This window comes from Vombatus ursinus, unplaced genomic scaffold (genome assembly GCF_900497805.2).
Source record: "Vombatus ursinus unplaced genomic scaffold, bare-nosed wombat genome assembly UNPS02014870.1, whole genome shotgun sequence".
In the NCBI taxonomy this organism is placed as follows: Eukaryota; Metazoa; Chordata; class Mammalia; order Diprotodontia; family Vombatidae; genus Vombatus; species Vombatus ursinus.
Genome location: NW_020954648.1, coordinates 11,354,094 through 11,371,743, shown reverse-complemented (window position 1 = coordinate 11,371,743; position 17,650 = coordinate 11,354,094). Strand labels below are relative to the sequence as shown.

The window sequence follows — 17,650 nt, the reverse complement described above, 5'->3', positions numbered from 1 at the left end:
AGGAAGGAAGGAAGGAAGGAAGGAAGGAAGGAAGGAAGGAAGGAAGGAAGGAAGGAAGGAAGGAAGGAAGGAAGGAACAAGCAAGCATAGGTCATTTGAGTGAGCATAGTATTGGAATACAATACTGAAGGTGAAAGTGAGGGATGAAAATTTTCTGAATATATACCTGTAGACCCTTAGAATTATTAATTCCCTGTCTACAGTGAATGAGATGAAGAATGTCCACATGTGCACTCTCAGAGCCAATTCCATGGAGCAAGAAAGGATAGATATCTTAATATAGATCCTTGGAACCAAGTTTATATGAGGTTCATGAAGAGGGAGAACTGTGATGAGGCACAGATAGGGTGACTCCTACCTATGCAGTTAACCCAACAGGGATATCCCTATGCTAGTATTCACAGAGTTACAATACTTAAGGAGCTGTAATAACTAAACACGAGAAGATGTAAATATCTGACTGGCACAGTTTTGCTTCCCCCTCCCCACAAATAGTATCTACATAGGAAAAGAAAGCCCTCAGAGAAGCCATAGACCCAAAGTCTGGATTTGAGAGTCATCAGTGGTCAGAGAATAGTTCTTAGGGAGGGAGGGGGAGGTTGAAAACATTAAAGAGGGACTGTGCAATGCTCAGAAGGAAACCTACTTACTTGTTGAACCAAATCCCTGAGGTCACTTTTCTGAGGTCACTTCTTGGCTGTTTGTGTACCTCTCCTAATTAGTCCTCCCCTGTCTTGACTTTACCCACTTTTCCTATGCTAGGTACTGCTGACTTACTCATCAGTGATAATCTTCCATGGTAGTGAATAAGTAAGTGGACCCTCCCTTCCCTCTACCACAGACTCAAGATCCATTAGGCTTGTATTGGCCTCCTCTATGTCTATCACTGACTCTTCCAATATCTGGTCACTTTAGGTCAATTTAGTGTAAGAAACAAAAGTGGAACCAAGAGGGTTGATTTAAGCTTATCTCTTTCATAGGCTCATATAGAAGGGACCTCAGAAGAAAGATAATCCAATACTCTTTTTTTACAGTTGAAGAAACTGAAACCCAGGGATATAAAATCCTTTGCTTAAGGTCATACAAGTGGTGGTCATCATCAAAGGTAGGAATTGGATCCAGGCACTTTGACTCCCCAGTCAGTAAGTACTCTTTCTACTGCATATTACATGCCTCTCAAGTCTTATCATCAAAATTGTTTAAAATCTATTTTCTAATAGAAAGGAAATAAAACCCATGATCAAGAAAACAAAGATTTCTGGGGAGATTAAAAAAATACTTTGTACTGGGTTTCTGACTTCTTCAGCAGCTATACACAATTCCCCCCACTAAATAACTGGATATGAGAAGCCCAGTGGTGTGGGTTTTGTCTGTCCTGAAGAATTATATCTTTTCTTTGAGAGTAGGTTGGGGAAGGGAAGGATGGAGTTCTTAAAATGCTGAGATTTTAGTAGGTGGGAGAAGACATGGCAGAATAGCATTCATTGTGCTATTTGCATGCCTCTAGATTTTCCAAATTCCAGGGATGATTTCCTACTCATGATCACCCCAATCAGTGATATTTCTGCAGACAAGAGGCAGAACTTAAGACTGGCTTGGAATAATGGGAGAAGGAAAGTGACTGACTTTGCAGGAGACCTAGCTTCCTAATGCCTAAGATGTTTTCCTCATTAGGCAGTTTTACATAACATCAAGAGAAAACAGCAGGAGAATTAGAGTGTTTCTGAGTGAGAGGGCTGGAACCCATTTGTGTGCAGACCTAGAGTCTCACTCCTTAGCTTGGGCCTCCCACAGAGCCTGCAAGGTTATTTCCAACTAGCCCCTTTCTCCCTGGCTTGGTTTCCCAATCTGCCACAGGGAGATAACTGTGCTGATATACTTCACAAAGAATGAATCATTAAAGAGAAAATAAATACAGAGTCACCCTCCAAGGAGTACCATGACAGATATGAAAAATGTGGTCATTAATATTATCAGTGTTTTCATCCCAAACCTTTCTATGTAGCCCTTTGAAATGTTTTTTCTGCCCAGGATTCTTTTCAACATTTCACCGAATTTCAGAGACCCCCTTTTAAATTTTCAGTCTTTTTTTTCTTCTTTCCTGTTGACCCACTGTTAAACTGCATGCCTAAATGAAAGGCCTAAATTTTTACTTCCTGGTGTCTTGACAAAGTGTCTGTACAAATAAATGCCATTAGTTTCTCATCGGATCCTAGTTTCAGTGTGTGTGTGTGTATGTGTGTGTGTAGTTCTGTCTCTAAATTCCCTTTCCAAGGGAACTTCAAGGCTTATCCTGCCCTTCTCTCTCATTAAAAGAGGCAAAAAATTATTTAGCTTCTATTGTATGCACAGTGTCTTGCTAGGGGACACAGAAAGCTTAGATAAGACACAGTCAATAGAAGATAAGCTTCCAGGGAGTTGGACTGTTTCACTCTTGTCTCTGTATCCCCAGATTCATAGCACATAGTAAGCACTTAATAAATACCTGTTAGATGGATGGTTGATTGATTGATCAAATCCCTAGGTGTTCTGAAGCACACAGTCCAGTACAGGGATTCTTAACCTGGGGCCCACTGACACCTAGGGATCTGTGGATAGGTTTCAGGGGGTTCCAGAATCTTGGATGGGGAAAAAACACATCTTTATTTTTGCTGTCTTCTAAATGAAATATATCATTTCCTTCAATTATTTAAAAATGTGATTCTGGGGACTATAGGCTTCACTAAATGACCAAAAGGATCCATGTAGAACCCTTGCTCTAATAGGAGGATGTGATGCCTACACAAATAACTTGAACCCAAAGTAACGTATAGTAAATGTTTCAGAACATAGAAAGAAAGGGTTATATAATGTGATGTCTAAAAGGTGAAAAGTTATTCCTATTGCAGTGATCAAGAAAGGCTTCATGGAAGGGACAATGACCAAGTTGACTTTTAAAGGAAGGATGGGTAGACTTTTCACAGGCCAAGGCAGGGGTAATCCAGATGTAGGGCACAGAAGCAGCTAAGGAACACCCGTTTCTTTTATGGCCACCTACCCTTAGGCCAAATCTTTGACTTCTAGTTTCCCTAACCCCATGGCGCAGAGCTAAGCCCACCTTACTCCACACAAAAGGCAGAGATTCTCTAGGCTTTACCTTTTGTGCCCTTTATACCAGGAAAAAGCACTTCTTTGCAACTCAGACCAGGTTCTGGGCTCATATTTTTTTAAGTAACAGCCTCCCTGGTCAAAGGGAAAGGAGGGGAAGCATGTGGGAGGTGGGGGAGGGGGGTGGGAAGTGGTGGAACAAAGAGCAGAGCTATGCCTATGACGATGAGAGAGAGGAAATTCTCTCTCTCTCTCTCTCTCTCTCTCTCTCTCTCTCTCTCTCTCTCTTTCTCTTCCCCTCCCCTACCAGCTGGATAGGAGCCATATGCCCATTCAATGTAATTAGTTGAACTCTCAGCCCCTGACAGAAGGAAGATTTAAAACCTCCAATCTTCTTGACTTCTAGCCCCGCCTTAGAAGAGAGATAGCAGAGAGGATCTGGCTACAAAAAAGGAAGTCCCAGTTCCCTGACTCTCACCACCATAGGCCATCAACCATGAACAGAAACCTCCATCTTGAAAATGTCAAACAGAATGAGAAAATCAGAGTTCAAAAACAAGGCCATTAGTTCCATTTCTCTGGGTTCTCCTCCCTAGGGAATCTCAGCAGCTTCTGGCCAATGTCTCATTCAATTGAACAAATATTGATTAACCTCCTGCTATATCAAGGGGATCATGCTAGGTGCTTGTATTCTGTAATACCAGCTGAAACAATACCTGCTCGCAAGAAACATGAAGTCTTGTAAAGGGGGAAATTAGAATATGTATCCAAATAAACAATCACATGAGTTGCAAAATGATAAATTATAGAGGAAAGAGGCATGAGAAATTGAGGAGGGAGGGGTAACTTATAGCTGGAGATGGTTCCGATCAGAGTAAGCTTACAGAGATTTCCCAAGAACTGAGCCTTAGAGGAAGTGAAGAATTTCAACAGACAGATGAAAATGTGCAGGACAGACTATTCCAACTAGGATGCACAGGGAGTACAAAGGCATGAGGAAAGGAAAGGGACAGATAATATAACGGGCCAAAGCACAGCTGGACAGCTCCCATGTGCCCTGCCTACTCACTAGCACTGGGGGCCTGGGCATTCACTTAAAACCTGAAGAGCAAAATGCTTTGATGTTTGGCTCACTTGTGAGGGAACAACTCTATTCTTAGCATAGCTGGCTATTATCTGAACTATTTCTACTAATAAGGACAAAGATAAGGACTGAATTTGACATCTCAATGTTATGGGGAACTCCCAGGAGAGGAAACCACCTCTATAAATGCAGGTTGGCACCTTCTCTGCAATTTAAGGCCTTAGAGTTGACTAAAGCACCAAGAGGTTAAGTGACTTGCCCAGGGTCACATAGCTAGTATGTCAGAGGAGGGATTTGTCCCCCAGCCTGTCCTAGCTCTGAAGAAGGTTCTTTCTCCACTAATGCTTTAAACTTCCATTAAAGTGCTTTTTGATTAGAAATCTTTTACAAAATCTATTTCATCTTCTCAACTCTGTGAAGTGAGTGGCACCAGTATTTTTATTTTCCACTCTATAGATGAGAAGGGCCTAGTGACTTCACCAAAGTCAGATAACTATTAAGTTGCAGACCTGTGGTTTTGAATCTGGGTTTTCCAACTTCAAATCCAGAGCCATCTTTCAACAACTTACATGTATCATGCTTCACAGTTTACAAAGCACCTTCACATTCATTTTCTAATTTTTTTATTTTTTATTTTTTTATTTTTAGGCAATTGGGGTTGAGTGACTTGCCCAGGGTCACACAGCTAGTAAGTGTCAAGTGTTTGGTCTGAGGCTGGATTTGAACTCAGGTCCTCCTGACTTCAGGGCTGGTGCTCTATCCACTGTGCCACCTAGCTTCCCCTCATTTTCTAATTTAATGAGCCTCCCAACAACCCAGTTAACAGATGCAGGACAATTATCATTAGTCCCATTTTATAGTTAAAGAAATAAGGCTCTGAGCATTTAAAAAATTTGCTTAAGTTCATAAAGCTAGAACACATCAAAGCCATGTCTTCTGACCCCTAAATCCAAGGTTTTTTCGACTATACCACGTCTACTTCTAATTCCAGCCCTGTCACTGACTAGTTACATGACCTTTGACAAATCACTTCATTTCTCTGGGCCCATGTTTCCTTGTCTGTAAAATAAAGGTATAAATGTCTGATCTGGACCAAATGAAAGGAATGAACTAGATTATTTCTAAGGTAAGCCAGACGTTCTGTAATTCTATGAACCAGTTAGCCGAGGCATTGCTGGGTGATATCTGGCAGTCAACAAACTCCCTGAGAGGAGGTTGCTAATATAGATTAGTTACTATCCCAAAAGAATTTAGGGTCCTGAAGGGCAAGTCCCATTTCATTTTTGTCTTTCCGTCTCCAGAAACTAGCACAGTGCTACATAGTAGCACCAGTAAACAAATGTTTGTTGATTGGTGGATATGGTTCCCAAAAAGATTAAGTAATTTGGTCAAGGTCACAGTAGATTGCAAGGGTCTTAAGTGGCAAAGGCCAGATTCAAACCCAGCTCCTCTGGCTCCAATGCCAGTGCTTTCCCTCACTGTACCAAGCTGCTTTGTCAGATCCATTTAGGTACTTCCTAGATTGGGAAAAGCCTTTGTATTACTATTTAGATTTTATTACACTTATTCAATCATGCATGCAACATTTATTGAATATCTGACAGTAGCTGGACAGCCAGGCCCCAGGAGTCCTCAGTGATTGCATCCAGACCATAGGTTGTCCAAACTTGGCTAGAGGAAGACCAAAGGGGAATATCTAAATGAAGCTACAGTCTCCAACTAGAGTGTGGGAAGAAATATTCCATTGTGAGAAGATAGGAATAGTAGGATTAAAAGCACTTTTTATAGTAGCAAGATCCATTAATTGGGGAATGGCTAAACAAATTGTGGTACATGAATAGGATGGAATGTTGCTATGACATAAGAAGTGATGGATATGACAAATACAGAAAATACATGGAAAGACTTATATGACTTCATGCAAAGTAAATTAAACAAAACCCAGAAAACAATATACACAATAATTACAGTAATGTAAATGGAAAGACTGAGAAAACAAAACTGAATGTTACAAAATTTTGCCATCTTTCCTGCTATCAAACATGTAGCATTCCCCATTCTACATCCCCTCCCCTCACCACCCCTGCCTTTCCACTACTAGCTCTGTGAACAGTAATTAAGTCAATATTACCATGGCTACTGAAAAGGGTGTTATAATGCACTGCCATGTGGCTTTCCTCACAATCTCTGTGAGCACCTAGATGGGAGCTGCCTTCCTGGTCACACTCTCTAACAGTTGTATCTACTGGTAGAGTAAAAGTTGTTTCAGGGAAGGGCCTGTTTCACTTTTGTATTAGTTTATTTTTTATTTTAAATGAATTTTTTATTTAAAAATAAAAATTTTTGATATGTAGCAACTTCTCAATGCCTATCCCCACCTCTTCTTATACAGTGGAGTCATCATCATCATCATCATCACTATAACACTGATATAGTGCTTTTAGATTTGCAAAACACTTTACAAATATTATCTCATTTTTCCTCATTATTGCCATTATTACTCCCATTTTATAGAAGAGGAAAGTGAGGCAGGCAGAGGGAAAGTGACTTGCTCAGGGTCATACAACTTATAAGTATCTGAGGGAGGAATTGAACTTGGGCCCTACCTACTCCAGGTCCAGCACTTAATGTCCCATGCTTCCTGGCTGCCTCTTTATCTTAAGTTCATGGCATAACAAACACTCACCATCAGTCAAAGACGTAGATCAAGAATTCATGCTTTCTCATCCTTCTTCCAAGTCACAACTACCTCTTAAGAGCACATGTTAGAAAATATTCACTCTCTAATTCAGTAGCATGCAGAATGGTCATGTGTGTGTTCTGAGGCTTCTACGACCATCTTTTCAACTTGTTTCAGAGTCCTTCATCCATGCGACTTGATGATCAATATACAAAGTAAATTACTAGTCCAAATACTTGCCACGTGTTCCTGAATAGAAAGCAGATTTCCTTCCCATGGCAGTCATTCTCTACCAGTATACATTCAGAATGTTTGGCCTACTTGTAGTCCTTTAATATCTATACCTAATCCCTGGGTCGGTCAGAACCCTCAATACCGGCAAAGAAATAAGACTCTATTTCAACTTTTCCAAAGTTTCTCGGCACTCCAGCATCCAGATATCTTCTACATTAAATCAAGCAGTAGTGCAACTGTAATCCTCAAATGAAGAAGACCATAATGTTATGCTAACCTTTTTTTAAAAAATTAAATTTTCTTTAATCAACAAAAATCTGCCTTCTCTCTCTCCCAATCAACCTTCCCCCTCAATGAGAAACAAGGACAAATAAAACTTCTGTTATGAACAGTCAAGCAAAATAAATTCCAATATTAACCATTTCCAAAAAAATAGATATCTAAATTTGCATTCTCTATCAAAAGCCAAGTAATGTATTTCATCATAAGTTCATGGTTCATCATTGGCATTGATCAGAGTTCTTAATGTTTCAAAGTTGTTTGTCATTATGGTATACATTGTTCTCCTGGTTCTGCTCTTTTCACTCTGTATCAGTTTATATAAATCTTTCCAGGTTTCTCTGAAACCTTATCCTCCATCACTTCTTTTTTTTTTCCTAATTTTTTTTTTACATTTTTTTTCTTTTTTAGGCAATTGGGGTTAAGTGACTTGCCCAGGGTCACACAGCTAGTAAGTGTCAAGTGTTTGGTCTGAGGCCAGATTTCAACTCAGGTCTTCCTGACTTCAGGGCCGGTGCTCTATCCACTGCGCCACGTAGCTGCCTCCCTCCATCACTTCTTACAGCACAACAGTATTCCATCACATTCATATGCCATAACTTGTTCAACCACTCTCCAACTGATGAGCACTCCCTTAATCCTTGTTTCTTAGTGATAGTATCTTTCCAATCCACTCAATGACTACTTTAACCCATAGAGCCATATGTGCCCATTTACTAAGTCATGGTCTTAATATTTGACTTTTGGAATTCCAAATTACTATTTACTATATTTTCCTCTAAGACTTCTGCTTAGTACCAACTTGAGACTTTCCAAATGTTCACATATACCCTAGCTAAATAAAGCTATGTTATCTGAATAGGCAACTGCAAATACCCCGAGCCCCAACCCCAGCTCATCTAATAATCCATTAGCCAATCTTTGGGGGAGGGAGGTGAATTCATCAGTTCAAAAGGTAAAACATTAAACTCATCTTCATTCAAAATCATAACTTTTGATTAAATCAACAGCCAAAATGCTTGACACAGTTCCCAGCAGATCCTAAGCATCAATTCTGAACACAGGCTACACCTCAAGCTTGGATATAGGATTTAATTTTCAAAATCAACACAGAATCTAATTGTATCGTCCAGGCTTGGGAACACTTACAGAAGGTATGCTAACTCTTAGTTCTAACATCTCTGCCACCTCTTCCTTCCTGATGTCACCTAAAACCTTTCCACTGATTCTATAAGGTGGTAATATAATTGAATTATTATCCCCAGTATCTACAGTCTGAACAGCTAAAACAGTTCTACTTGGTTTGCTTTGAAGTATGTCTGTGAGCTTACTAAGCACAGAAATAATTCTTTCTCCCTCTAACTGGGAAGTATTCCCAGACCTTCAAGCCATTGTTCCATGCTGCATTCCTCCAAGTCATGGGCAGGCAAGCAAATGACTTCTCTCTCAGATTTCCATCCTCCTACCTCGCCCCATACTCAGAACTATGATGATCTGATGGCATGGATTTTCTGAACCAGTTAGAGTTGAAAATGCCATTCTAATGACCCTTAGTACTATTAGCATAGCCCAGAAATACCAATATTTCAGTAAATAGTAACTGAATGAATCATGTCGGCAAGTACAACAACAACAACAAAATCTACACATCATCAAAGATTGAGAGCTACAAATGGTAGGTAATCACAGGCTGGAGAAATGGTGATTACACACGAAAACACATGCAGACTGGCTCCTAATATGCACGTCTATAACTTATATGTGCCATATATATGCATGTGCTCCATTTGTCATGGGGGAGGAGCAGGCAGCACAGCAGGGAAAATGATTGATTGCCTGAGACATTTCTAGCAGAAAGCCCACAATTTCATTTGTTTCAGGAAAGGTGACATCTTCAATGTACAACTAAATGGGATTTAATTTTTATATTTTATGAGGCTTTTCAGATAAATCAATTTACACATCAAAAACTGAAAAAAAAAGTATTTTTTTTACCAGTTCTGATTTTTGTTTTCAAAACATGTACTCAGAGTCCTAAAATTAGTTAGTCAAGAGAGCCTACTAGGTATCATAATCATTTTTGTTGTTGTTCAGTCATTTCGGTTGTGTCCGACTCTTTGTGACCCCATTTTGGAGGGGTTTTCCTGGCAAAGACACTGGAGTGGTTTGCCATTTCCTTCTCCGACTCATTTTACAGATAAGGAACTGAGGCAAACAGGGTTAAGTGACTTGCCCAGGGTGACACAGCTAGTAAGTGTCTAAGGCCAGATTTGAACTCATGAAGATAAGTCTCCCTGATTCTAAGCCCAGTACTCTACCCACAGCTGCCCTTTGAACATTCTTTTCCAGGTCTTAAATCCTTCCACCAAACCCCACTGCACTGTAGTTAATAGACAACAATTTAACTCCACTGAATTTTTATAGACAATTTCTCCCCAAACAAGAATTTTGTATCTGTCTATAAACATTCCTGAGGCTAATCACAGATTTAAAACTCTGCTCAGTAAGGCCCCCTATTGGCCCTATTGGGCCATAAGAGGATGCCAAAGTGCCAATCTTAGGTATTTCTTGGTATAACTGTAACCACCATAAAGATGCATTTCTTTTCCTTAAAAATTAGCTTAAAAAAGGAGCTTACTCTACACCTCCCCCTATTCTATGAGCAAAGAAAGCTGTTATGGTACCTCATTCGCCTTTTCTTCTTTGGGTGTTTAGTGCCCAAGGAAACTTGGACTCTAAATACACAGCATGTGAGAGTAGGATTAGTAAAAATAAATAAATAAATAACACTAAGAATCAATCAATCATTAAACATTTATCAAGTGCCTACTATGTGCCAGGCACTATGCTAAGAACTAGAGTTACAAAAAGAGGCCAAAAAAGATAGTGCCTGCCCTCAAGGAGATAACAGGCTAATGGGTGAAACAATATGCAAACAAATATATACAAAGCAAGCTATATACAAGGTAAATAGGAAATAATTAATAGAGGGGAAGATATACAGACTAATATATGTCTGTGGCCATGGATGCCCAAGTTGTGATCCCTTCCCCAGAAGTAGGGAACAAAGGTAGTCATCTATCCTGTATCTTTGAGGTACTGCAACAGCCAGAATGAAACAGAGCATCCAACATAGGACAAGGAGTTAGTGTGTGGGCAAGTGGAGGGTCCCCTGACCATCTGTGTTGTAAGCAGAGTAATCCAAAGCCTACCCCAGGTTATCTGAGTGACTAAATCATGAGCAGATGATCTAGTCCTCTCTAATCCCACTACACTGAGATAGCAGCTGGTTTGTGAAGAGATGGTTGTGGTGCAGTGGATAGAGACTTGGCCCCGGTGTCAGGAAGACCTGAGTTCGAATATGACCTCAGACACTTACTAGCTGCGTGACCCTGGGCAAGTCACTTAACTTCTGTTTGCCTTAGTTTCCTTATCTATAAAGTGAGGATAGTAATAGCACTTACCTCCCAGGGTTGTTATGAGGATCAAATAAGAAAATAATTCTAAAGCACTTAGCACAGTGCCTGGCACATGGTAAGGTCTATATAAATGCTAGTTATCATCATCATTATCATCATCATTCCCATAACACAGAAGCAATATGGAGACTTAAGGAAAGCCATGACCCAAGGAAGAGGTTGTGTCTGCTGAAGTTCAGGCCACTTTTATGTGCTGCTGCTTAATATTACCATATTTTCCCTAATTTAACTATTCTACTTTTAATATACGAGTTTCAGGGAGTGAGAAGAGCTGAGCCAAGGATTAAATAGAATCTGAAAGAAAAGACAGGTAATTCTGAGAAGATTGTAGTCACCAAGAACCCGTCACATTACTATTATATCTGGAAAGCCACTGTATCAATAGTAAAGACTGTAAAAATGGCTCAAGAGTACTGCCCCTTGGATATATCCCACAAGACCTAGAATAAGTAGTCTATCAAATATTGTATTATGTGGATCACCAGATATTCAAAGGGAAGATCCAGTTGCAGGATTTTCTGAGACCAATGGATAATTAATTTAATCTTGCCTCTTGGTGCCAAATATAGCATCTTTTGGGTTGTCCTCCCTCCCACCCCCCTTTAAGTATGGTTCATGGACAGAGGGCCAAAAATCAAAAAGTGAGAAAGAGCTTAGTTGGGGAAAAGAAAAGGGAATGAAATCCATTAAGAGGTGATTAGACAGACAACAGGACAAGGATTCTCCCTTCTCTCCAGCTGCACTCTGAATTTCCTCTACCATGCCCCAGCTCTTTATCCTGAAGCTTCTCTGTAGCCCTGGAATTCACTTTTTGGAAGTACTCTCTGCCCTTTGACCACTCTCTTTGATTGGATGGCTCCCTCCAGAAGCTCTATTTAAGAAGGGTACCCAGGCCAGCTATGTCTCATTTCTTTCCATGCCCACACTCTGGACTTTCTCTACCTTGCCCTGTCAGCCTTGTGGATATCCTTTTCAATTTCCTTTTCTGTGTAGTCTTCCTCCATTAGAATTTAAACTGCCTGAGGGCCAGGACTATCTTTTTGTTTCTGTTTGTATCCCCAGCACTTAGCACAGTGCCTGGCACACAATAAGCGCTTAATAAAAGCCCGTTGACTAACTAACTGCCGTGGGAGTCAGGCCAGGAAACAATGATCTGTTTTAAAGTTAATAAGATATTATGGAGCCCTCTGGTTATGTGAAATGCAAACTGAATTGTAAATGCGAACATTTCAATGTTTTGTGAAAATGTGTTGGAATGGTTATCCAATGACACAAGGAAATAAAAGTGGCTGGAGGAGGGGTGTGGACTTAGAGCAAATAGAAAACTGAGATGTGGTGTAGAGGTAAGAATTTGTTAGTGTGTTTCCAGTAATTGACTGGGGGAAAAGTACCCTCACTATCAGAGAGGAAAATTGGTTTCAATATGTCAGGAATACCAAGATAGAGGAGAATAGAGGTCTAACCATGCCACTACCACAGGCTGATTAAAATCTCTCTTAAGGGTATCAAACTCTCCTTTTGCCTCAATTCCATGTTACCAAGTAATCTGATAATTGGATAGTCTTCCCTGGTGCCAAGAAGAAGGTGGTTTGGACAGTGAACATGAACAGTGTTTAAGGAGCAGGTATTTGGAGTGGGGGTCAGGGTTGGGGAGAGAACAGAGAGCTGGCACAGTGAATAGAGCTTTGGGCCTGGAGACAAGAAGACTGTTCCTGAGTTCAAATCTAGCCTCAAACACTTACTAGCTATATGGCCCTAGACAAGTCATTCAACCCTATTTGACTCAGTTTCCTCATTTATAAAATGAGCAGGAAAAGCACAGCACTCCAGTATCTTTGCTAAGCAAACAAGGTCATGAAGAGTCAGAAACAACTGAAATGACTGAACAACAAGCAACATTTATCTCCAGGGTAACTGAATAAATGAATATTTTTGCCTTACTAACCACTCTTGTCTGAATGTTATTCTTGTGAGTCAATACTCCAGAGCCTAATTACCTTCCTCCAAGGGAACTGCTGAAATCCAGTCTCTGGATCTGCAAATTGAAGACTAGATCCTCCACTGTGGTGATCCTATCAAGATACAGGCACCTGCATAAGACCTATCCAATCAATCTTAGTCTTCATATTTATCAATTTGGAAACCAAAGCATTGCCACAATAACTTCCTAAGTAACTCAGAGAAATGCTAGAGTAAAGTGACCGAGGTAGGATTCACCCAGATCAACAAAGTTGGTTAATAGAATAAATTATCTAAAACATTCACATTTCTTTTGAAAAGCAACTCCCTCAAATCCGCAAGACATCCGGACCCAAGTAGACAAAGCAATGGAAAGACCTTGGCACGTAGAAGGACAAGCATCAATTAATAGAAAAATGTGATTGGTCCTTTGAATAAGCATTCTTCAATTCTGGTCCTTCTGGTATTTTGAGGATTCACCCATGAGAACAAATCCATCAACTCAGATCTAGCTGCTGGTAAGAATCTGTACCTCTGAGCTCCATTATAGACCCCTGTTGGTGTCACCTCATTATCACTGCACTAAAGAGAAGAAAGAGGTTGTACTCACGCAGGGCATGCCACTCATCCTGGCGGATGGTCTTGGTGAAGTTGTAGGTGAGGTTCCTGGGGATGGTTGCTGAGGAATAGTGGTACTTGATATAGATGCATCGCTCGATTTCTCCTGACAGAGAGAAGTGAGAACCCAAATGTTAATAGCCCAGCAGCCACAGTGGAAGACTATGATCATCAGTTTTATTACCACAGGACCAAGATCTCATTTCCAAATAGGAACTAATAAGATTTACCAAGCTACAGAAGAAGACAGCAGCTTTATCTCTATAGGAGCAAGCAGGACAAGAAATAGAAAACTTCAGAGTAGAACCAGAACACAACCTCATTAACCCAAATGCCAATAATTCATCATTAGGAATGAGTTTGGTTTTGCACCATTTATGAAAAAACATTTATAAGTAAATAGTATGAGTGACTAGGGGTGGGAGGAAGTACTGTTTATTTTTAAAATCAATTGTTTTTAAATGGTTGGAAAGCAATTATTTACATAAAATGATGTGCTAATTATAAATCATTCTGACTTATTTATTAAAGCAGACTCACCTAGACCTCTACTGACACTCCATCAGTCAGCAGTTGCATAACCCCAAGTAACAAAACTTCTAAAATATTCTAGAATTTGGACTTTTTTCTAACTCACTAATTACACTTTTATAAGTCTTACTTTAAAAGAACAGTAACAAGAATTCCAGTATGTGCAACCATCTTTTCCTTCACAAACTCTTCAGAAAAACATTTGACAAAGTTCTAGTGGGAAGTAAAGGGTAATGCATTCTTATCTTTGTTTCCTCCAATGTCTTTCAGGTATTTCCATTGATACCTTATCTGTGGGGTCTTAAAAATTCAATGATAGGACATCTTGAAGAAGGAAAGGTAACATTTTTAAAGGTGAGGGGGTTTCAATGTTCAATTTTGTACCTGAATGGATTCTGATAGTAATCTACAGTGCAGCCCACTTATTTTCAATTTATCACTCTTGGTATCTGATTGAATCATGATGACCCCTGCTTTACTTGCAATGGGTTGGAACTTGGAAACTGGTGATATTCAGTCATTTAAGCAATGTCTCATAGAACTGATACCTCATTGTAAATCATCACTGGACAAACATCCACTAGCCAGTCAAGGACCAAATGTTACCCACTGGGTAACTGATGCTGTTCAGTAATAATAGTATTAATCATAAAAGTTCACTTATATATAGAATCACAGTTTGCAAAGAGTTTCTTCCTCATAATAACCCTGTGAGGTAAGTAGGATCATTATTACTGATTCCATTTTAAAGATGAGAAAACTGAGGCTCACAGAAATGAAATGATCTGCCCAATAGTCACACAGTTACTAAACGACAAAGTTCTTGAAATGTTTCCTATGTAGTTTAAAAGACCACAATTGGTATGAAATCTGACTTATCTGATTATATGTAATATATTTGAGTAATTTATCTTAATTATAAATCAGATGACTAGCTAGAAATCCCTTCTGGTGCACTGCATTCCTACAGAGAGGAAAAACAAAACAAGACAAAAACTATAATACCTCCATAGCAGGTCTGAAATGGCAGAACAGGCAGTCATGGTAGGAGAAATGATAGCTTCTCAGAATGATGCCTTCAGACCCTGGTCTAGAAACACTGCTATTCCAAAGGCTTTGGGATAAAGGGTACTAGTATGTCTCCATTAGAATCTTAAGAGGAAATGGTGGTCAAGGTGGTGATTTGATGTGCTTGGAGTAAATTGACTCCTGTCTTCCCAACAGGGTGCCCTGCTGCTTCAACTAGCCTAGCTTGCCTGCCCTCTGAGTAGCAGTTGGTTGATAGCTGATGGGCACGGCTGGCCTCTTTACCACAGGAGTTGCTTCCCCGGATGATGACTGAATAGGGTCTGGTGCTTTGGGGAACACTGCTTTGTCAAGACTCTTGGGTTCAGGGTCCTAGGCTATCTCCATCTAGCTCTGAGGAAAATGGTAGTCAAGGTAGTATTATACAAGTTGACCTCTAAGATCCCTTCAATCATCTGAATTGTTAGTCCAGAGTTCTTCCCCTGTACAATAATAATATTTGATATGTTCAAGTCTAGATTATTCTAACTCCATTATCTTCAGCATCATTTTAATCCTGAAGACCACCATATCTATTTTCATGGGAGCCTCTCAAAGGCCCAAGGGGAGGGGAAGAGAACCTGGAAACATCTAGAAATATATAAAATAAACTAGAAGAACAACAACTAGAAGAGAAGGGAGGAAATAAAGCCCTCCAAGGAAAATTATGGGAAAATATCAAAAAACAGAGAACCTAAAGAAGTGAACAAAGAATGGTTCCTAATGCAATGAAGAGCTACTATAGAGTAAGAGAAAACTGAGAGAAATCTCCAGATGAAAAAAAAAAAGATTCTGTAAAAAGCATAACTAGAACAACAGAAAAGAGAATTAAATGGCTACAAACACCTCAAGAATGGTCAGAAGGCCTAATAAAACAATTGAAGGAAGACGTAAGATGTTAAATTAGAACTCAAAGGGAGAATCAAAGTCTTAGACTAGAAGGCTAGAAAACCTTAGCAGAGCAAGGGGGAAAATGGATATAGAACTCAAAAATTCAATACAAGAAACATTGGTGGGAAGTCAAAACAAAAATAAAATGAAGAGCACATGAGATGTCTTTAATCAAAGCTTATTGTCCCTTTGGATTCTAACCTTATTTAAGGGTTATTGGAATGTTCGAAGTGGAATTACCCTGATGAAAGGGAGAGAAAGAGTGGGCAATGCTATGAACATCACCCTTTCTGGGTCAAGTGAGAGAAGACTGAAAAAAATATTATAGTAGTAGAAATATAATAAAGTAAGCAGGAGATTAGACTGAGATAGTGAGGGGACTCAGGGTCCTACAACCAGTCTGTATCTGAGGCAGGTGTCTGAGTGGTGAAGAAAAGTTGGGGAGAGAATTGACTCAAAACAAATCACCATTACAGAAGGCTGATTACAAAAGAAATCTTAAAAGGAGGAAGACCCAGTGATTTGGACCTGGGTAGGCTGAAAGAAACAGGAATAGAGAGGAGATTGCATTAGATTGTTGTTCTAAGCAGTATAAACTGGAGATATCAACCACTAATTTCTTTTCTTTTTTAAGTAAAAAAGAAAAAAATCATACAGGATTTGAAAAAGGGAAAAACAAAGTTAACTATCCTAATCATGAATATGAATGGAGTAAACTCACCTATGAAAAGGAGGAGGGTGACAGAAAATTTTAGAAGGTAAATGCAGATTTGCCATATACAAAAACACACTTAAAAGATAAAAATGCATACAGAGTTAAAATGAGGGCTTACAGAAGAATTTATCATGTCTCAGCTCAGTCTAAAAAAAAACCTGCAGTAATCATGGTCTCCAACAAGGCAACAGTGAAAATAGATATGGTCAAGGGAAACTACTAAAAGGTTCCATAGATAATGAAACAATATCAGCCTAAGAGAAACAACTCAAATTTTGGTGCAAGTTATGAGTTGGCTATAGTCAGCTCACTTGGCTAGGAAAAGTTCAGTACAGATCAGAAAAGACCACCTGAGACTCAACCCAAGAATGGGACCAATCAAAATGCATTCCTGGTAGGCAGCCAGTGAGCATTTCCTGAAGCAGTGATAGCAGCAACATTGGAGGGTCCTCATTATTTACTTGGCTTAGAACTGCAATCATTCTGCCTTTGACAGCAATTAAATTAGAAAAACTCAAATATTACCCAGAATAGAAAGCAAAATATTTATCCATGTAGTTGTAGGTCCTGTCAGTGTGCTGGGCTTTTGAATGTGTAGGCACCATCTGGGTACCAAACGTGTGCCCAGAATGCAAGTTTCTAACCCAAAACAAGATTCTCCACAAAGAAATAGAGCCAGGGGAACAAAACAAGTACCACCTTCAGACCAACCTTCAAGTCTGTGTCCTTATCTGGAACATACCCTGAGCTAGCTCCATTTCTAATTGAGTATGCAGGATAGGAGTAGAACTAGATCTAAAATTCCATTGTTTTGGAAGCTATGGAGAGAGGAACTTCCACTACCAAAGTGTAGAGAGTTGCCTGAGGCACTGAGAAGGTAAGTGACATACTCAGGGTCCTACAACCAGTCTGCATCTGAGGCAGCCCATGAACCCAGGTCTTGGTGGCCTTATGGCCAGCACTCTACTATGCCATGTTGCCAAACATGAGTAAGAAGGCTGAACTAAAAATCAATGAAATTTCAAAAC

At 39.7% G+C, this 17,650-nt stretch overlaps 1 protein-coding gene across 1 annotated transcript in view; it reads right to left on the bottom strand.

Moving 5' to 3' along the window:
- Positions 1 to 17,650, bottom strand: part of TMEM178B (transmembrane protein 178B) — a 438,329-nt gene that overhangs the window by 305,818 nt on the left and 114,861 nt on the right. Inside the window, exon 2 of the mRNA XM_027842382.1 lies at positions 13,413 to 13,526. Within this exon, the coding sequence (XP_027698183.1) occupies positions 13,413 to 13,526 (114 nt within the window). The remainder of the gene's footprint in view (positions 1 to 13,412; positions 13,527 to 17,650) is intronic.